General features: G+C 41.2%; 1 protein-coding gene across 2 annotated transcripts in view; it reads right to left on the reverse strand.

Annotated features, from left to right (window-relative positions):
- The window catches only part of NELL2 (neural EGFL like 2), a 154036-nt gene extending 132037 nt beyond the window's left edge, over nucleotides 1-21999 (reverse strand). The window contains exons 1-2 of one of the 2 annotated variants that reach the window (XM_026117662.2): nucleotides 21638-21999; nucleotides 21392-21514 (exon numbers count right to left, since the gene is read on the reverse strand). In XM_026117662.2, coding sequence (XP_025973447.1) covers nucleotides 21392-21514; nucleotides 21638-21692 — 178 coding nt within the window. In that variant the 5' untranslated portion in view covers nucleotides 21693-21999. Of the gene's footprint in view, nucleotides 1-21391; nucleotides 21521-21637 lie in introns of both variants that reach the window. The other variant, XM_026117661.2, reaches the window with a different exon arrangement.
- Between the last annotated feature and the right edge of the window lie 259 nt (nucleotides 22000-22258).

The raw sequence follows: 22258 nt of genomic DNA on the forward strand, positions 1-22258 counted from the left end.
CCAAGCTGTGAAATGGGACCTCAGCAACTATTTTATGACATCTACAAAAATGCTATGTTTAATATCTATGCACAATTAATTTTAAAAAACAAAAAGCAGCAGCTCTTGAGGGACAATTTACTCAGCTTTAAGTAAGAGTTGTAAGTGAGCTTTAAAATTCACCATCTCTCAAAATATATTGTCAAAAATTAATCACTATATACTCCAGTTGTACAATAACGTTGCTGCTGCTTGCACAGGATGTCATGTACATTTGTCACAGAGTAACTGCACACAAAAAAACGATTTTGCTTTCAAGAGCCCACACATGACCAAGACTGAAACAATGCTTCTGCTGAATTTGCACAGAAGATAAGAATACAAAAGGCCCAACCTTCAGCCCTCTGGAGAGATAATTTACTAAATAAGATGTCAAACGCTAAATAAACAATTCTCAGGTTTTCCACAATATATTAATTTTTTTTCTAGTGTAATTATGTTTTTAATGCATAAAATCAATTCATTAGAGTATATAATCAACTGTGTAGAAATTAAATCAATTCATAAGCTTCTTATCATTGCAATTTGACCATCCAGCTCTACCTCAGGGACACTCATTCAGGGACAGGTACAAGCAGGGAGCTAACTGCAATAGAAGCATTCATTTTCTGTAGGCAGTACTGGAGCTGAGCTCTCAGTAAGCACTGTTCCAAAAACTCGTTTATACTTTAAGCTGTATCTATAATAATGCTGCACCATATTGACAGCTAACAGTTTATTGTGGCTTACTGAACAGGAATATTTGGTAATACATATTTAAGAAAGGCAATAATTTCTATACCCCAGAAGCCCTAGCCAAGCTCCTACACAGTGTCACATCAGGCTGAATTGGATCCATTTTTCTTTACAAAGAAGAATCCAAAAGAGAATGGAAAAACAGAAAAACAAAAAAAAAAAAAAAGCACTTTAAAGCTTTTCTGTGAAACTTCATGTCTTTTCTACTGTGGATTGTGCAACTCCCTCATTGTAGCAGACATCCATGGTATTTTAATGGAGCTGTTAATAAATTATAAAGCAACTCAAATACAATTACATCAAAGTGTTCATTTTTAGCCAAGGGACACTAACAGAGTGGAATGACGTTGGTTTGCATGCTGGAAGATAGTTTAACTGCATTAACAATTCCAGCAATATAAACAGTCTATTCCCACCAGACAGAGCAGAGGAAGGACACACATGGAACATATTCTCTAATCATTATCACGAGCTCTTATGCACTCAAGTTCTTAGCAGCAACTTCCCTATCATGATACAGAAGAATACAGGAAAATGCAAACGTGGAACTCGCTTAGAAGCATACAGAGACCAATTTTTAGGTGCAAAGCACATCCTCCAACCCTGTCTGCAGGTTGTCTTCTCACCTTAGGAAGCCCAATCAACATCCTTTTCTATTGCAGGTTCATCATAATTAGAGCCCTTAACACAGTCTGGTTTGGGGCCCACAGCCACATTAAATGTTTACACTGAAACTAAAACAATCTCATTTTGATTGATGACTGAAGATCTGATGAGGTGTACTAAGGCTTTGTTTACATGCTTGCATGCATAGTCAAGAGTCTGCCTTGATGAGTAGAGCTCCTCTGCCTGAAGGGCTTGCAATCTCAGTCTCAGTCAAGATGATCAGTGCAATTCAAACTAGATGAAGATGACAATAAAACAAGAGCAAGCTGAGACCACTGGAAATGTGAAATCTTGCTTATATTGTACTAATTGTTACTACATCATAATAACACTCTTGTCTCTCCAACTTCCTTTGTTTCTTTTTTATTTTCGTGATAGAAATATTTTGCCTTGACTGCAGTAGATAAGATCCTAGAAACAAAAGGTGTAAAGTATATACCTTGAACACCCTGAACTTTTTCACTCCATGTTAATTCTGGCTGACTCCCCCTCAACTGAAACACTGCCAGAGTTGCTAGAAGGAAAGTGAAGGGTGAAGAAGGGCTATGATGATTGTTAATTCGCTTCCACATCATCTCTCACCCACCTGTCACTTATACAGAGCTGATAAAGCACACATCTACACTAACGTGATAGCAAAGAAGTTGCACAAGTCCCTCATTCAACAGATTGTGTTTGGTCCCATAAGTTTCACTCTAAGTTAGAGAATAAGCATGCAGGAATCTACTGAATCATTGCGAGTACTGAATAAATACTGCTATCTATGGATGTACATTGAGTTGGACACGAAACGTTTAGTGTTTAATACGGCAGCAGAAAATGATTGGAGGGAAATGTATTGAATGTGAGTTTGATAGGAAAACAGGAGATGAGAAGATGAGGGGAAAGGAAGAGAGCTGGTGGGAGAGAAAAAAGCCAACAAAAAGAAAAGAGAAAGACACATCAGAATGTCAAGAAATAGCAGAAGAGCAGAAAACTCTTTAACTGTTCTTGTTCTGCTTCCATTGTCTGGGTGTGACTGGTTTCTTTCAGGTTCCCCTCAACATGCTCAAATGGTAGTAAGAGGGAAGATGAGAACTGTGGAACCACCACCTTTTCCCAAGGATCACTAAGAACCTAGAAAGTCTTCTCTGCACAGTCGTGAATCCTGGAAGACATTAGGGTGCATCTCTGCCCCATTACACTCTTATATCCCTCTGCATCATTCCTGGCTTTAACTACTGTCACATCTTAACAGTGGTAATCTCATAAATGTTTTGTGCTGGAGGAGGAAAGTGGTCCACATACACTATTTTTGCTTAAAAAATAGAATCCACAATTTTTCAGTTAGAAAAGAAATAATATCTACCAAGTTAATATGATCTTACCAAATACTGTCTTTCATTGGTTGCTAATGGGAATACAGCTGCCATTATATAGGACCACTTCTGTTTGCACACAGATGATTATCTTCCGTTAATTCCAAGTGGAGTTATTGGGAATGCAACACATTGCTACAGATGAACTATGCTTTAGCAAGGAAACAAACCCCAGATATCAAGAGCATCTGTCCACAACCCTTCCACTCTTCATCACTACACTAACATGGAGAGGCACAGAAAAAACAGTTATTTCTACCTCAGCAAGTAAGGAGTCTTTTCTCAGGTCTACTCATGTCCCCTCTGTGAATCATTACCCAATAGAGTGGAGAGTTTTCTGTCCCTTTATCTATAAAACCATAACTGGGCACCCTACAGTCCCTTCATCATGACCTTAGACTTGCATTTCAAATACAGGCAGAAGTATTATTCTTCTCCGTACCTTTCAATACTATCCACTCTGCTCAAGAGTGGATTAATATACAGGCTTTCAGCAGGATATAAGACTGTTGTCATGTTACCTGCCCAAATATTAAATTGCCAAAACACAGGGCCATTTGGAGGTGCTACTGCAAATAAGTCAGTTCATACTTACTGTACCAAATAACCTACACAGCCTTTTGAAGTTACTACTAGACTGACGAAGCATAGTACCCTTTGCTCAGGACCAGTATCAGGTGGATTTCTAAAAGAAGCCACTGAAAGGTCCTTGATCCACTAGATCCATTCTTTTTACACTAACACAACAGTGCAAATCCCTCATTCCAATTACCACTGAACACTAATGTAGCTGCCTGATAGACCACCTACTATGCTCAACAAATACTGAGGCAAGCTTGGTTTTGACATCTGACTTCTGGCAATCATTTTAGGACTGAAGGAAAATACCTTACAGGAACAGGACTACTTCCATAAGAACTTGTGGGGGAACATACACCAAACTGGCATATCTCACATAATTTATTATTTCAACAGTTGCATGAACAGAAACTGTTACTGTGAACATTTTTAATTTAATACACAAAACTGAAGGCCTAAATCTTTTCATGTTAGAGTACAAGAGTACGGAAAGATCTAGCAGTCTGAATGAGAAATTCACCTCTAGCCGTGATACCTACGTAGTGGATTTACTTTCCCAGAACGTTACATATGTTTGACTTCTAACCCACCATAAAACCATAGTGTAAAGTGACAATGAAAGAAACAAAAATCCAATCTCAAGATACAATGCATGTCTGTTCCTTGTTCAATTTAAAAGTTATGGCATGAAAATGCCCTTTAGAAGGAATTATAATACTGATGGAGTAAGCAAGGGAGCTAGGTTTGAGACATGCAAGTTAGCAAAAGTACTGAAAATACCACAATAGACTGGGGTAGGGGGCTGTGGGAAGGCAGAATATGCAACATTCTCATACCATGAGAATAAATGGTCAGTGAAGTGGTCATCAGTGATAGGTATTTCATTTAGTATGAAGTTGAAATTAAACGCTAGGCTACAGTCACATCTCCCAGAAGTGGCAGTTTGTGATGCCCCATCTCCCCTCATCTCCCTCACCAGCTGTTTGTTTCTGCCTTTCTTCTAGAGTAACTGCCCCACAGCAAGTTCAGCAGAACTGATCACCTGAGCATTTCTTTGCTGCAGTCCAAGCCAGCTGCCTTAGCTTGCTGAAGATAATTAGAATTAATTCAGCTAAGTTTGCACACAGTAATTGAGGAGAGTTTATATGATATAGTTCCAGAAGGGATGCTGACAAAAAGTGGGAAGTGGTCAGAACTAAGCTTTCACAGCCAGTTATGAGATGATCAGCCAACTGCAGACACAGAAAACCAAGTTGGTTAAGATCTAACAAAGCAGCCTGAACACTCAGTGAAAAAACTGGTGACCATAAGACTTAAAGAACCTCAGCCCTTCAGAGGGCATGCTCAGTGGCTGCTCTGCACTGCATTTGCAACTGCAAGCCCAAACAGTAGGATGCTCTCAGGCTCAGCACCCAGCATAGATTTCACCTCTCAGAAAATCTGCACTCAGAGCTTTGCTTTGCAGGGAACACCAGAACCATGTGTTTCTTGGAGGTGTTATATACCTAAGTGTAGACACACCCATTTTAGTTAGACTCATGAAGTGGTAATTACTGCATTATAGCCAGGACAGTAAGTCCATCTTTCAACAGCACTCACTCAAAGGTCCAAAAGCAGTTCCAGTTGGTGCCACAGAAAGAGGTAATCCTACCCTTTTTCCTCTGCCATCAGCTTGTCATTCCTTCCCCTCTTACCTATCATAGCACAAGGATTCACACAAACATAGGAGGAACTGTATCAGGGAACTGAGCCAGCTATAATTAATCCTTTTTGTCTCCAAAAAAGAGTTGCTCCACCAGCATGTTAAATTACATGATGAAAAGACAACATGCAAAAATGGTTAAAGGCAAGCCATTCATCACAGATGCTTTCCAGTTCACAATAAAAACAGTTATTAAATGGAATGTGTACCTTCTCTTAAGAACGGGTATGCTTTTAAGTGCATCTAGAGCTAAGCATATAGTATGAACTGAACTACAAAACCCTCAGACTTCTGCAGAAGAACCTCTGAAGGGGGTATTCTAATTAATTGGGCTCCACAGTTCCAGTTTCATGCGCACACAACCAGCTTTTAATAGCAGCATCTATAAATCAACTCTGTATCTGACTAAGTTTGCTGAACTGCCCAAATTTAATCCTAGTGGTTTGTGAGCAAAGGAGAAAGGCTGCAGGGTAAAAACAGTCTCAAGAACATAATAAGGCTAGTGCAGGAAAATAAAACAAAACTGAGCTATGTGGAATCAGTGTCATATGCATAAATTCACAATGTCACTTCTCCTTATTAAAATTTTTAGCTAATGTTTTCTTAACTAGGAATTTCACACAGCCTACAAAGGGCAACAATATTTGAGACTGCTTACATTGTGCTTTCATCTAAGTAGCTGAAGCAGGCACAGCTTCTCTTAGCTAAAGAGGCAGAATGGGAAGCCAATCCACGTGCGGACTCTTTACAAGATTGAAAAGGTACAACAGGTTTTTAAGTAGAGCACAGAGCATCCAAATTCCTGAGTCACATTCCTGTAACAATGACTAATGAAAGCTGAAAATAGAAAGAAGTAAAACAATCTTTATTAGACCAAAACCCTGCAATATTATGATATGCTTTAGATACTGCAGTGGGACAGTTGATTAGTTTAGTTCCTTTATATAGCTGACTATTTGAACTGATACATAAGACATTAGTTGATAAAACATTTTGAGCTACTTGTCCAATACATTTGTTCATTCCTTCCCACTATGTTCCCACATGTTCCAGGAAGAACAGCAGAACAGGAGCAGCTATAATGTTTCAAAACCACACCAACCTGATTTAGTTTCTCCTAAGCTCTAGGAGATCAAAGCAGAGGAGTTTGGGAGGAAGCTTTCTGAAGTTCTACCATAAAAGACTAAAACAGAGAGTAAATACTGGCCCTACAAGGCTCCCATTGGGCCCAGAGTTTCACACCCTTCCAAAGGGCTATATGCAACCTGACAGGCCCAGGAGCAATGCCCAGTTCAAGGCTGGGTGAATACTGAGATCTAATCATATGCCAACATCCAGCCAGGGTATTCCTAGACCCACCTGCACCTGGGTGCTCCTTAAATTGGCTACCAGCTTGTTTCCACAGAACAAAAACTTGTGAATGCAGGGAAGGACTCCAGTAAGCCTCACAGTTTGAATGACCAGGGCCTTGGGATACCCCACAGGCTGTGCCTGCCCTTGCAGGACGCTGTCTGCCCCATTTCTGTGCGCCTCCAGTCTTACCTCCACTGTAGTGGCTAAACAAAAATGCAAGCAGAAAGAACTGCAGTGGATGTGAGCAAGGGAAGGAGGAGGGCAAAATGCACTTAAAATAAACCAAACAATCAAAACTGACTTGAAGCCAAACCATTGCATCAAATAAAAGCAATGGCAAAAGTGTCAGTTTGTTCTTGCAGGAGGTTCCAATCACCTTTCCTCTGCAGCTTTCCTTACTTTGAACAACAACTACATACTGGATGTGTCAACCAGCAAAGGCTATCATCCAGTTTAAAATAGGCAGACCTGGGCTATACTTGTAAAGCCTCACAACTGTACACTACAGGGAGTCACAACACACTGAGACTGTAGAAGGACCTGTCTCTGAACACTCATGTTTTCTCCCCCCAATTATATTGACTGTTCATACTGACAGCCTCAGAAATATTAAGCATATTACTTCCAGCCAAGACTCTGGCTTACACACAAATATATAGCTTGTAGGTATGTTAAATGTAACATTAAAAAAAAAAAAGTCATTTTGGCTTAGCTTGAGAAGACAAAGCCAGTGTGGAACAAGAGGAGAAAGTAAGGTACTTTGCACCTGGACACACATGCTTGAATACTACTGCAACGTTTCTGGCCTGAAGTAACCAAACCATCATTAAGCACTTAAGTCCCTTTTCCAATCTGCAGTAGCTTGTGTATTTGCATAAGCAATCATGATTTCATTCAAAGTGCTTTGTTAGTAATGTGTTGTTCTCCATGGTCAAAGTCCCCAGGTAATTTTTGCTTGGTTTGTTAAGGTCTTTTTTTTTTGTTTGTTTTCTTTTTAAATAAAGGGATATTCAAAATTTTCAACTACACCAAATGAAACAAAAACAGAAGGTATTTAATAGAGGGGAGGGGGGAACCCACTACATGATATGGTAGAATCTGATTATTGACTGGCAGCAAGCCCTCAGTCATTTCTGCCAGCTCCTGGCACTGACTTGGATGACTTTAGGACAGAGTTTGCAAAACCAAGGCAGTCCAGGGCAAACTATGGCTGTAATATATTATGCATTCACTGTAAAATAAAAACACTGAAAATCTGTTTCTGCCTAGAAGCATTCTGCAGAAAAGATGATTCAATGCTAGCTTGCGGTTCATTATACTAGTGACTAGATTAAGCCTCCAAGTTTATGTACTGGCAGCTTCTGGAAACTAGGGAAAGTCGTATCGAGCGGAATGTTTTTGTAGTGACTAGATTAAGCCTCCAAGTTTATGTACTGGCAGCTTCTGGAAACTAGGGAAAGTCGTATCGAGCGGAATGTTTTTGTAATGCTGAGCCTATCTTCTCACAGTCCGACTACCGATTTCCCCTACTAAAATGGCCTCCTTTGCATCCTTGTAAGTCTACAAAAACAATTGGTCAGGTGTTAGCCACTAAAACATACTCAAACATGGCCAAACCCCTGATGATATTAGGATTTACTGCATGAAACAATTATTTGTGGTAAAAACATTTAGCTATATCTTATTATGGCAAAGGCGGATCCTTTCTTCCACCCCTAGCCACCTACTGCACAAGCAGAATCCAGCTGTCCCTGTGAAGTTCTCAAATTAACAGTGCTGCTGCTAAGGGCAATTTCCTTTCTAGATTACAGATCAAGGAAACATTATTTCAGTAGCAGTGAGCCTCAGTTTGTCAGCAGCATAGTTCTAACAGCTACAGCACCTCCATTTAAGTCGATACTTACAATGCAGGAAAACAAATTCAGAGACATCAAGTGGCTAGATCTGCACCACTGTAAAAATCCATCTGAGCAACAGGCTGTGGTCCCTTTGGCAAGGAAAGGATTACCACCAGGGCTAGAAACAGGAGCAATCTACTGTAAGATAAAGCAGCCTGGCATCACAGCAACAAGTCATGTGCACTCATTCAAAAAATACAAGGGATCCACATCTGAGGGTTTCATGACTTTCGGACTCGGCGGGCAAAAAATATAAATAAATACAGTGAAAGTTCTAGTTGCAGTATGTAAAATAGCATATTTCTATAGGTAGTTTTTCAAGCTTTAGCAAATAAAAGGATGAGAAACCTCATTTTAAGAAAACTTGAGCTTTACATTTCTCAGGCTTTAGATTAGAAGTCTGTATTCCTCACACTGGAGGCTGAAACAGATCCTGCCATTCCAGATTGTTACCAAAACAACTAACTCCCAAACTGTCACAGAAAACGAAGATGGGGTTTATTCACACTGAAATCTACTAGCAGTGAATCAGTAACAACATACGAGCACTCCTGAGCATTTATTTCTGAAAGGAAAAGTAATGAGTGCACCAATGCAGCAGAAGCACCATGCAAAAGTACTATCAGGCATTTCTAAATGCGTACATGACAGAAAACCATTGTTCCCTGCCTACAAGAAATACTCTCTTTCACTGTAAATGTCACCATGAAAGATACGATCACCCAGAGAGCAGGTGCTACTCAATGGGGGACATATTACATGATAACAAAATGACGAAGATAAAAGACAATTTCTGTTCTTGCTATAGACATTCAACTCTTCGGAAATTAAAGTGTGTTGTAAAGCTCTGCATCCGATATTTATTATTGTAAAGTTTTCTGCTGATTTATAGTTTGAGTTATCAATTATAAGATGCAATAGGATTTTGATTACTAGTTCTCCCCAGTCTGTATTCCAACACTATTATCAATCCCTCTTCAAATTCTGAAGACTTTTTATTCGCTCCCTAGTAGGTAATACCAAGTGCTGCTACTTGCAACGAAGTTGTTTAAATTGTTTGGGGCCAACACCAATATAAAACCAATTATGTTTGAACAAGGATACAGAACTAGTGAAGAGTGGGATTTCTGCTTGCTTCTTCATTTTAAGTTAGGTTCTGGCTACATTTAAAGGGTTGCAGCTAGTATAACTGTATAAATGTATATGTATATACACATACATACACTCACCCCTTTACGAACAAAACAGCTTTCTAGAAGCTGCTTTGAGAACACCTTGAAACCTGCAGAGAAAAATCAAGCCTGTCTTGTTTTCCTTGCCGCTGCCATCTGTGGCATATGCACCTAGTTATGCTTGGCTGCATACTGTCATATGAGCACATTGCACCAAACTGAGCTAACAACAAACAAAAATATTGCACCAAGCAATGCTGTTAACACTGGGACACAGACTGAAGAGCACAAGAAAAATAATATATTGTCTTCCAGTCCTACTGGTACTGCAATAAAGGCATGACACATGAGAACTTCTAAGAGACTGAATTTATTTCCTCATCATGTAGCACGGCCAGGATTTATAAAGTTATGCAAGTCACACCATGGGGAGAAGACCACAGGAGGAAGCAGTGCTGTTAGCTGTTTCCAAATGAAAAAGTAGGTTATCAAAAGGTAAAAGAAGTGGAATTAATTACAAACAATGAAGTGCAAACTAAAGGCATTAATAAACCACACAAGCAGATTACACTGTATGTTGATCAAGTTGGATTGTATGAACTACCCTCCTCTCAGAAGATACTGCACAATTCAAGCTTCTCAAATGTATCATGTTTCAACACTTCTTTGTTGGCTTGATTTTGGTCACAGCCAGGATGGTGCATTGGATCATGGGATGACAGATGGTAGGAGACTAGCAGCCACCAGGGCACCTCTGGACAAGGATGCTGCTGGGTGCAGACGCTCCTATATCCTTCGACCAACATGCCGCATCTCTTCCTCACTTGGTTCTTGTTATATAAGTAACAGTAAGACTCAAACCTACTAATGGTCTCTGATCAGTCATTTTCTCTCAATAGTTCCTCTCCCTGGGACCTATAAGGCTACTCCAGAGGAGCTACCACCTGAGGCCTGCATTTCCTGATGCCCTGGAGGGTTTAGCTTTTTTCTACCCTATTAGAAACCTAATGATTTCTCCCTCTTTGCAATGGGATTAGTGTTGGAAGTTCTCATCCTAGCTTTTGCGGTACAATTTTTTTGTACTCACTTCAGGGGTACAAAAGCCTTTGGCTCAAACTAAGCATTAAAGCTTAATTATTCTCAGTCTATGTATACAATGGTGAGCTTAAGAAAGCATTAATATGAAATAGATCTTTATTTTCCAGATAACCACAATGGTGCAGTCTGTTTGAAAGGTTAATTTCTGAGTGAAGAAAAGGGTCAGTCACCAACTTAGATTTATTTATTTTTAAGAAAACCCAAACCTCCATCCGAGCAACAAAAGCAGCACAGCAAGGCCACCATTGGAAAAAAAAAAAAAGAAAAAAAAGAAGTCTGAACCATGTCAGACACATCCAACAATTCTGTTGCTAGCCACAGGTCTCTGGCAGTGGGCTAAGCAAACAGCAGCAGATGGAAAGAGAAGGTAGGAGAACAAACCATAAAGAGAAATCAGGTACTGATGAAATGAGGGGAACGGTGCCAGTGGGCACAGTGGTCATGACTGAAGGGAGGGAAATAGCACCTGGATCACCAAAATATCTTACTAGGACTCTCAAAAATCTCTGCTAATCTGGTATTTGTTTAGATGCTAGGAAAAGAAAACCATTAGGAAAATTTTGAATTGCGAATCTCAAAGTAAAGTAATTACCTGCTTTGTGATACACGCTGTGACTCAAGCTACAATTCCTAGAGATACCAAGGAAGTCAAAAGTTCAGATTCTGCACGAAATTTGTTTTTAAGTGAGATATTAATGGATCCATGCTTTATATGAATCTGGCTGCTAGCCCCAGTGAATTAGTCACAGGTTTTAAAATACATGCACAATTTATAAACTTGGATGAGTTAAAATTAGAAATGCATACAAACCCTGATTTCCTTGCTCTTGTAGGCTTGTTTTTATCTGAGCACCATTAAAATAAAGTCAAGAGCACCTAAGGAGAGTTTCAGTATTTATTTTAATATTCAAAGGCACCAGTTTGATTTTAATGAGTATTATGTGCTCGATACTCCATGCCTTTGAAAATCTCCCCCTATATTGGAACAACCCAGATTTCCAGACTATAGGAAGACTTACAGGATCATCTACTTTGTCTTCAGCTTATTAACTGAATGTCTCACAATGACTACAACATAGCATGAAATAAGAACATTTCTAAAAGCATTAGCTATCTTGTACAAAATCAAAATTATGGAGATTCATAGTGAGCTAGTTTATATTTTGGAATAACTACTGAAAGGAAGTGGTAGAAAAGTCTTCTTTCATCTTAAATCCTCTCCACTTATATCATTATGTTACTTTTAGTTCTAGCTGTTTGAATACTAAACTCCTTCATTCTAAACCTCTGAGACTCTTCTAATATTAGACACATGCAACACTTATGTCTTTGCTTGGACAAGCTGTACATAGTTCTTTCAGAATCTGTCTTAGTAAGCCAGGCCTTTTTACTGTATCAGGTTTGCCGTTTTAGGTATTTTTGGGAAATGGAGAAACCCAGAAGTGAATGCAGTAACCCAGACACAATCACAGTTAAACAAAAAAAACAAAAAAACAAAAAAAAAACCACCTTCCAGATCTTCCTACAACATGCATTACTTGTACTTCAAATGCTAATGGTGTACGTGGAGATTAAGAGCATTACTGAGCAGAGTACACATGTTTTTCCTCACGTTTATCCCACTCCCTGAATGGGTACTGAGCAAACTTGCAGACTGTTTCAAGTTCAAGAGATATTTCACTAGTGTTACAGGAAATCTTAGAGCACCTTTGGAACAGCCATGGCCCATTACACAAATACATGTTTAGGGAGCTATTAAAACACAGATTATTGACCTCAAAACCACAAAAGTTCCCTTGGAACCTTTCTGGTTCATTATGCTGTTGTATTTAGAGAGTCTTAGATTCCAACCATGGAGTCAAGGCTGGCTCGTGCCTTCTTTACAGCGACTTTTTGATCAGATAAACAGTAAGGACATTACCATTGTCAAATTATATAAGCATTTATACTGGGCAAATAGTACAAACATTACCCAGTCTAACAGAGAACAACTCAAACTGTAGGTCTCTATGTTTTTAGAGGGAAAATTGTCACTCAAATTCCACTAAAAGAGTTCTCAGTTATGGATCATTAGCAATATTGATTGTAATGGCTCCTTTGGAAACATTATGGTCTATCATAACAATATTGTTGCTGCTGCAGATATGTTAATCTGCTAAAACCCTTCTGAACACCATCTTCAGAATTCTCTTTTAGTGCAGTCATATTTTTATACCATGCCCATTACTTTAGCACCTTCCTGCAGTACAGAGTTGCGAGTAGCATCTCCCAAGGTGGCAAAACACAGAAGTCAATTTTCTAAACTCTTATTTGTCTCTGAAGTCACCAGGAACATGAGAAAAGTGTGCACGAAAAAAGAAAAGCAAACTAAAAGATACTGTTTAACATAAATATTGAATTTTTTTTTCTGCAGAGTTCTTGCACATTAAAGACTGCTACAGCAATTTTTCCAAAGTGTTCTAAAGAAAAAAAAAATTACTCTCTGAATGGGAACATGACTTTAAAAATTTAAGGCAAACTTGAAGATGTTTAAGTCCAGTGAGAGCTGCCTGAAATATCCAAGTGAGCAGTCATAATAGATATTCATCATGGAAAACAATAAATGTGACCGGGCAAAAACTTAAAATAGAAGTATCCCTATCATATTTTTTCCTCAGATTTTCCAGTGAAAAGTTGTTGGATAACATGGAGATGGACAAACCAGTACATTTTAAACATTGAGACAAAATGTTGAGGGATTTAGAAAAACAGACAGACAGAAGAATTCAGTGACAAGCAATTTTTCAGTGATTTTTTTTCAAAGTTCTGTCTAATGCTTCACCCCATACCCAGCTCTACCTTAAAAATTAAGGTAGGAAAACATTGCTGCTCAGTGGATTTGTACTTTGGCATATAACCAAACATGACAACATATAGAGAACTGAAGAGTAACTACATGAAAGTGTAGTTTCCCGTGACAGCTATATATAATCTCCAGCTCTTATCCACTGGTTTTAAAAAAGCTACGAGCTCAGTTCTGCACCTTCCTTAAGATGCAGCAGAAGCAGCAAAATTAACCATTCTTACTTTTCTGAGCCAGCATCCCTATGCCCTGGTGAATACAGGCTAGAAGAACGCAAGCAGTAAGGGGAGCATAGAAAACCTATTTCCCAGGTCTCACAAGCAAAGGTTAGTGTTGTGTGAACAAGAGGGGAGGAAACAGACGCTAAGGCTAATCCACAACATAAAGGAATGTATAGGAAATACTGCTGTCCTCTCTGAAACCTTGCTGGAGAGCAAACATTGCTGCAATAATAAAAATATAAAAAACCCTTGCCCAGCTAGTCTCAGCTACTTTACACCACCACAGAACTATGTCACAACAAAACAGTTACATAAGGGTAGCAAGACCTTGCCTTTCCACGTCACTACCCTTTGCTAATTTAATCCTCCCCCAGCAATATGGAAAGATGTGCTTGACAGCTACCCAGCTGCCCAGAACAGTCACTGTCCCCTTCCTCTCATGACACACATGCAGCAAGGTGCCAGGTTCTCTCCGGCACCCAAAACAGATGTGGTCTCACTGCCAGCACAACATTTAACCTCAGCTGAGACCACTGCACCCTGCTACACTGGCAGGAGAGGTTGGCTCCCCTTCTCCAGACACAAGCAGCTCACCCCTGTAGCACCACACCAAGATTTGTCTTCCTGTATTTTCCTTCCACATATGCCCTGAGGCCACACCTCATACTGGCCTTCAGCTTCCAAATAAGTGTGCCACGTTGAACCCTGGGAAAATACTACCCTAGTTTGGGTTTTGTTATTAGATTTGCAGTCAGGCCTCTTGTAAAATATCTCAGATACTAACAGCCAGAATTGCAGTTACTTGTAAGTATGAATTGGTTTTGGCAACACTGAGTGTATGTATACATGGAGCATGGTCATTTGAATTAACCAAAACAAAACTGTCATAGAAAAAATATTTCAAAACTATACTGTCCCAATAGAAAAAAGAGCCCCAGAGACTTCTATTTATTGCAGATATTTGAAGCAACCTGGCTGTGAAGAACATCAGGTCAACAAATCCTACTGAAGTCAATGAGACTACTTGCAAAATATGACATTCCTCCTAACAGGAGTTGCACGCTAGCTGGTTACTGAATGCAGGTATAAATTTATTGGGGAGGGCAGAGTGGCAGAGGCAGGAAGCTTTAGCTGGCCCATTAAGCTGAACCAAAGCCGTGGAAACCATGTTGTTTAGCATTATTTCCCCCCAGGATCGTGGCAGATGAGTTATGGTGACCACATCAGCAAGCACCTATCTTCTCTCCCCACACTTGGTCTTCCTGCAGAGTCTAAGCTGTTTGGATACACCAGAAGGTGCCAAGCACCTATACTTAGATAAATGACAAGAGATGCCAATACCTGCAGAAATTCCAAGGACTTCAGAGGGAATATTTAATTTTTGTTTATTTCTTCTCCTCCCCCCCCCCCCAAAAAAGCCCACTGCAGGAAAAATAAAACATACAGAGCAAAACAGAAAGTTTTTATGTAAAATCTCTTTTCTTGCAATGAACAGTGACATCATTTTTAGAGCCATCCTTAAAACAACATTATTGCTTCTACACTTAAGCCTTCACAATGCTTTATATGACTAATGCACATTCTCAAAGACATTATTTGAAACTTTCAGCATTAGACAATTACAGTCTCTAAATGCTACAGGCCAAGTTTTCTATCATTCCCTAACATTATTCTGCATTAACTAGGTATTAATGACTATATACAGGAATTACAGGCATCTCTTCTCTAGAAATCCAAGTTTCTTTGGCATCTGCAGTATATTAGGTCCACATTCACATTCCAGTTCTACCTTATACTCTTTCTTCTTATTCACAAGCCAACAATATTGTTCTTTCAATAGCTTTCTCATCTTTTATAAATAAGCTAACATGGTAATGTTTATCATGCAGCACAACACAATCTCCAATATTAGATATATTTATCATTATTCAGCAGTAAAGAATGTGTACTTATCTACTGCCTAACCATACATGACAGCTCTCTGTGCACGTTAATTCAGCATGGCTCAGGATAGGAACTGCACACAGGATTCTCACATATCACTTCCTACATTTTGGGCAGACTCTTCAAGCAGCAAATGCTGCCCAAACACCACCTCCTGCTGCTACTGCCAAGAGAAGGCAGATGCCAAGTATTCAGCTCTTACTTGTGGAGCAAGAGGCTACCTTGCAGCAGCCATCCCCACTTCACAAGCTTCAGCAGAAGCAGGAGTCGCCCAGCTCTGCAGGTTTCTCTCCTCTAGCCCCATCCCAGCAGTAATCTCAACCCAAATTGCACTCTACCCCAATAGCTACTATCAGCAGCAAACGCAGAGGTGTAGGAGTCAGCTTTGAAAGGCGCAGAAGGTGGAAGGGCCAAGAGGGTAGCGGTGGGAAGCGTAAGCTGCTGCTCCAGGTATTTCAAGATCCTGATCTCTCTGGCTACTGAGTTGTCACAGTAACTGGTTACACTAGACATTTCTAGCACTGAAGAAAAGTTTCATTTTAGTAAGTATTGGAGTTATTTCAGTCTTTCCCAAAACAATAGGACAGGGGTTTTCCTTTGTCCCTTAAAGGTCTGGCAATATTAAATATTTACAGGTGACCTCTATGCTGGAGGTCCCACATTTTGAGGATTCGTTGATTCTGAGAGAAACCAGACTGCTTGCGAGACAAGAAGCATTGCAGATAGCTGACTGTAAAGTGAATGTCTATACCAGTTGGTGACGCGAGCATCCTCTCCTCCAGCTGTCTGCTACAGCTCCTCTAGGAGAGGACTCTGCTCTCTAGCACAACTGGAGGAAGGGGTTCTTATGGGACTCACTAATGCACATCACTGCAGGCAGCCAGGTTAGCTCCAGAAGCTGGCTGGCTTTGCCATCAGCAGATTAGGGAGTGATCATATGATCTCTTGCTTCAGAAGAGTTGTGGGGACAGTAACCTCTAGCTACTGGGCAGCAACAAGCAGCTGGGAACAGTAACATTTTCAGCAGGCTCAGCTGGAACCAGGAGAGAGCATCTGTCCATAGTTCCAGTGACAGCTGGCAAAGAAAAAAAGCCTGTGAAATGCATAGCCAATCTAAATCCTATTTTTATAATAGGAGAAAGTTTACTCCCATCTAGTTTTAAAGCTGCTCTTCTAGCTCTTCTAGTAATATTAGGAGATGATACCATGGGTCAGAAGCCAGGGGTCTGTCCAAGAGATACTGGATATATGAGTAATAATATTGTCTTGCTAGTTTTTTTTTTTTTTTTTTTTTTAAAGTACTGGGCTAATCATCTAGCCATGCAGCAATATGTAACAAAACACTTACATGAAGTGGCCTGTTTTAGATTTACTTTCTGCCAGTAGTTTATGCCAGCAAGACCCAATTTGGGGGGGGGGGGGAAAAAAAAAAAAAAAAAAAAAAGAGAAAAATCAGTACAGTTAAGTCCTTTCATGCATCATACTGACAGATTAAATCAGCTCTTTGGTGTTTTATAGCACTTCTTGTTCCCCATCATAATCTACCACATACTGCCTCCAGCACTGTCCCTCCTCATCAAGATTACATAAGCATTGTTTATAACTATGTTAAAATTTACATATCCTAACTGGCAAAAAAGCTTATTTGAATACAAAATTTGGAACTCACTCCAAAGATACACAAGCTCTCCCATATTCATGTTGTCATGCCTTTTTACTTTTGCCTTAAATAAGAAGTTCCTGCATTTGCACGTGTCTAACTCTACTACTCTATCCTCCCGTTATGCTCTCTCCTTTGATGGGTGCATATTTTCCTTATACATCACCTTGCTTTCATGATGCTTTGTGCCTCTCTCCACCTGATTTAGTGGGAACCTTCCACTCTACACAGCCGCTGGAGGTGGTTGAAAGAAGTGCCCACTACTGCACAAATTCTTTGGGCAAAGCTAGTTTGATTCATAGTATTTACTTGCAGGGGCAGTTTAAAGAAAATTGTAATATGGAGTCTGAAATTAGAAAGGAGGGTGAGAAAAAGTTGCTGCATAGAGGACTGTCAGAAAGAAACAAAGTTACTATTACAGCCCTTACTTAGATTCACATACTTCAGAGCAATTTCTTATTACAAGTTGCAATACCTGGCTTCGGTGGGAGTTTTCATGTGCTTAATGTTAATTACATGCTCAGACTTAAGTCATATTCCTGATACATCCAAAAAACCCTAATGCTCTCCAGCCTGTTGTTTGTGTTTATGAAAATTCACAAGAGGTTGACAAACACTTACATGTGCAACAAGTACTCTTGCATCAATTAAATTTTTTATATTTTTCATAGGAAAATGGTTACATTTACTTTCATCTCCACTTATCTGCTCTAATTGTATTAATGTGGTATTGCTCTAATTGTATTAATGTGGTATATTTACAAAGAAAGAAGTATGACAATAATTGGCATGTGTCCAAAAGGAACTCCAAGCCTTCCTCAAACACATTTATTACACTTCAGTCCACCCATCTGATTTAGGTGTTACTTTAAATGTTATCCCTATTTTGTAAAGGGAAAAACTGAGGCATTGAGAATGTCAATAACTTATGAGAAGAGTCACCAGCAAAAAGAAGTTTATGCCATAGATCTTCTGATTTCTGTTCTGATACTCTGGCCAGAAGAATAATTTTCTTCTCAACATATTTTGACATAATAATCTGTTGGCTAGAAGTGCTGGCAGATGTTCATATATAGCAACATTAACATTTTTGGAAGACTTCCCCCCTATTTCCTGCTCATAATTATATCTTCCCACAAGCTACACTAGAACATTTTACAATTACTTTGTAAATCACATTTCTACAGCAAAAGAAATCCCTGTAGCTAGATAGGGCCAGATTACAGTGGTATTCAGGTGCTATCATCCACTACAATCAAGGAGCATCAGGAATCTAAAAAGCTTTAAAATTCAAGACCATGGTATCTAATCCTACTGAAGTCAAAGGCAAAAAAGACTGTTTCACAAGTCTTTTACTTTGTATGCAAATTTGACTGCAAATTTCAAATGGCTAGATTTATTTCTAAATCAGAAACTGTGCAAGGAGTAACGTAAGGTCTCTTGAATGGACTATAACAGAACAAAAGTACCTTCACTGAGGAAGCATGTACTCTGCTTTATGGTCCAGAAATAGAAATTCCTTTGAAAAAAAATCAATTATTGAAAGAAGAATTTATCAGAGTAGCCAATTAGACAGGAACAATTTCTCATACTGAAAATTGATACTGCACCCAATTAAGCAATTTCTACCCAGTCAAAACTGACTTTTCACCTAGAAAAGGAAGGAGACTATTCTGCTTTAACTGCAGGTACAATTTTAATTGTCTGTTAAATGTCAGCAGGTTGAGCTGCCAACAGTTACGATTACTTTCTAAAACAAAGACCTCCATTTAGCCCTTTTGCATGTTTAAGTGTACATAAAGGAAGATTTTTTTGCACAGAAGAATGTAAGAGGACTCTGAGTTTCAACCTTTCTCAGGCTGACAGTGCCAGCAAGAACTTCTGGCCAGTAAGAAGCACAACAACAGCAAATCATCTGAAAGGGATTTACAAATGAGGGATTATGCAAGCTAAGAACATGTCTATGAAAAAGGTCTAAGGGCAAAATACTGAAGTGACACAAAAATGTATGCTGTACAAGAAAATATTCAATTTCTGAAGAAAACAAAGAAAAAGGAACGTTATTTAAAGCTTTGAGAATAAGTTCATAGATCATTTAAAGCCATTTGTGTCTTTTTAGACAAGTAACTTGAGTCTAATGACTAAGGCTTTGATTTAAGTAAAAAAAGGTAAAGATAAATTTGAAGTCAGCAGTTCATACATTTCGAATTTACACATTGCAAGTACATACATTAAAAAGCATACATTGCAGCAATGTTCCCAAGGTGTTAGCTCTAAAAGCAAAATAAAAAGTGGTCTGAATGAACATGGAAATTTCTGTATTCCTAAATGCAAGTTAGAAAATGAAAATCTATATACTCAGGGAAGACTCCATTTACTCTACCAAAGTCAGCTGTCCAATTATGCAGTAACATGAGAAGTGTAGCAAATCCTGCAGGGTGCTAAAGACTTCCCAAAGGATACTGGCTGACTTCAACCACCATTTTAGACCAAAGTGCTTTTGTCCTTGTTATTCCCCCCCCCCCCCAATTCCTCTGAACAAAAGAAAAGGTTTGTGTGTAAATTTAAAGTCCTGTCTTCTTTTGTTATGACTAAATTAGCAAACTATTTGGGAATTACATACTTGTTTTTACAAAGCAAGAGCAACAACCGAAAAAAAGAAAACCTAAAGGTTCTTTAGTAACCTAGTAATCTTTTTACCCCAAAACTAGGAAAACATACAATAAAAATACTTATTCTTGCAAACCTCCAATCCTATTATCACTGAATCAGATGGAGTTTTGACTTTTTTCTATTTTGATGCTGTAGGGGGGCCTTATGCACTACAGCTATTTTGGGACATGAACCACGCAGCCATACAAACATGCTGCCACTCTAAGCAGTTGCCCTCTTCACAGAAGTCTGTTCTGAAGCAGCAAGCCCACCACTGAGGTTTAACAGCAGCATGTGCCAGTGTTTCTTAATGCATTTGCCTATGAGCTTCCACATTAGCGTCCACAGTGACACATGCTGGCTATACCAGGGAAGAACACCACTATAGAGATCACCTTAAAGCCTTTGGCAACTATTAGCTTCTGATAAATTATCTCATTAATGCAGACATGAAAGAAATTCTCTCTCCAGCTCTTATCTCCCTGAAATTATAACTGCTCTGTATGGGAAACACAGCCTCTTGCCTGTTGCACCAGAAATTCTTCCAGATCAGAGCTGAAACGCCTAGCATGGCACAAGAAGCCAATAATCACATCCCCATATTTTAAAACTACAAATTGATGCAGAAATTTGTTCTGACTCCACCAGCTGTTGAGCTGTGTTTCTTACTCTTATTCAGCCAAGTTTCTAAAAAAACTTTCATTAGCTTTCAGATAAGAGACTTGCTTTTAAAGGTCATTTTTAGGCTTTTTTTAATGAGGACAGAGATTTTCCCTGAAAACATATTCCTGACTCCAGCTTCATGTGTCAATACACCATTAAAGCGTAACTTAAAAAAATGCACTGAAAGGAGCAAACAGAATGAGCAGCCTACCCCAGTAAGTTCAACTGTGAACTGCTAGTCATTTTACCAACCTGTGTAAGTTTCGGTATAATGAGTGTTTTCTTATTTTGGAATAATCCTCTTAAGCATATTTTTGAGAGGGGGAACACGACTGCTACTTTCCTTCCCCAGCATGAGAAAAGAAAAAAAAGTCACAAGCACTAAGAGGCCAAAATTCATTCTGTCTCCTCACAGGGGTGCGACACTGCGGCTCACCAGGGTCACCCTCCCTGGGCGAGGCACACTGCTTGTGCCCTAGGCCATCTGCCCCGCTCCTCGGGAGCGCCTCGCTCCGGCGCCCCGCTCGGCGCACGCGGAACCCGCGGCGGGCGCTGCCCCCGCCGGCGCGGCGGCCTGCTCGGCGCCTCCCGAGGAAGCCGGAGGAGTGGGTGGTGCTATTAATCATCGCTGCGCCCCACGACTCACAAAATAAGCCATCTGCCATCCCCGCTCCTGCTGTACTTTAATTAAGTGCCTCTCCGTCAAAAAAAAAAAAAAAAAAAGAAAGAAAGAAAAAGAAAAGAAAAGGGGGGAAAAAGGAAGGGGGCAGGGAGGGGAGGGAGCCGGTCCGGCGGAGCGGCCGCCCTACCTGGGAAGAGGAAGGCTTTGCTCCCGTTGTGCAGCCCCGGCACCTGGCGCACGCCCGCCGCGGCGCCGCCCAGCTGCAGCTCGGACAGCACGTCGATCTGCAGCGAGGGGTCCACGCCGAAACCTGCAACTGACCCACAAACTCCGCGTTACCCCCGCGCCGCCGCCGCAACTTTCCGCCCCGCAGCCGGCCGCTGCGGCCGGGGCAGCGCCGCGGCTCCCCCCGCCCCACCCGGCGGCCGCCTACCTGCCCGGAGGCAGAGGAGGAGGCAGAGCGTGCTGGCGCCGATGCCCGACTCCATGGCACTCCGCGGCGCTCAGTCCATAGTCCCGCTTCTCCAGCTGGCGCGGAAAATCCTCCGGGCAGCGGCTGGGTCCCGCCCCGTCTCTCACCGGGAGGAGCGGACCCCCCACCGCACCGCAGCGCGCATCACGGCGGCCGCCGCCGGGCCGGCGCACACAAAGCGCAGGGCGGGCAGCGCTGCCCTCCGCCCGCGGGCAGACAATGGGGGGGAGGGAGGGGGGCGGCCGCGCCGCGGCTCCGCGCCGCGGCCCCTTCGCTTGGGAGTGGCCGCCGCAACCTGCCACCACCCGGCGGGGACACCCGGGGCGCCGGTTTATGCCGCGGCCCGCGGGAGCCGCCCACCGCCTCCGCCGGGCCGGGCCGGGCTGGGCCGGGAGGGGAGGGGCAGGCACCGCCCCGTCCGCCTGCGGAGCCGCCGCGGCTCCTGGCCCTCCGGCGAGGCGCTGAGGGCAGCCGCCGCCCACGCAGCGCCACGGAGCCGGGCGGGGGGCGGCCCCGGGCGGGGGGCGGCCCGCACACCCCGGTGGGGCGGCGCGGGGCGAGGCAGGGCGGCCGCCGGCGCGG

The sequence above is a fragment of the Dromaius novaehollandiae genome, chromosome 1 (assembly GCF_036370855.1).
Source record: "Dromaius novaehollandiae isolate bDroNov1 chromosome 1, bDroNov1.hap1, whole genome shotgun sequence".
In the NCBI taxonomy this organism is placed as follows: Eukaryota; Metazoa; Chordata; class Aves; order Casuariiformes; family Dromaiidae; genus Dromaius; species Dromaius novaehollandiae.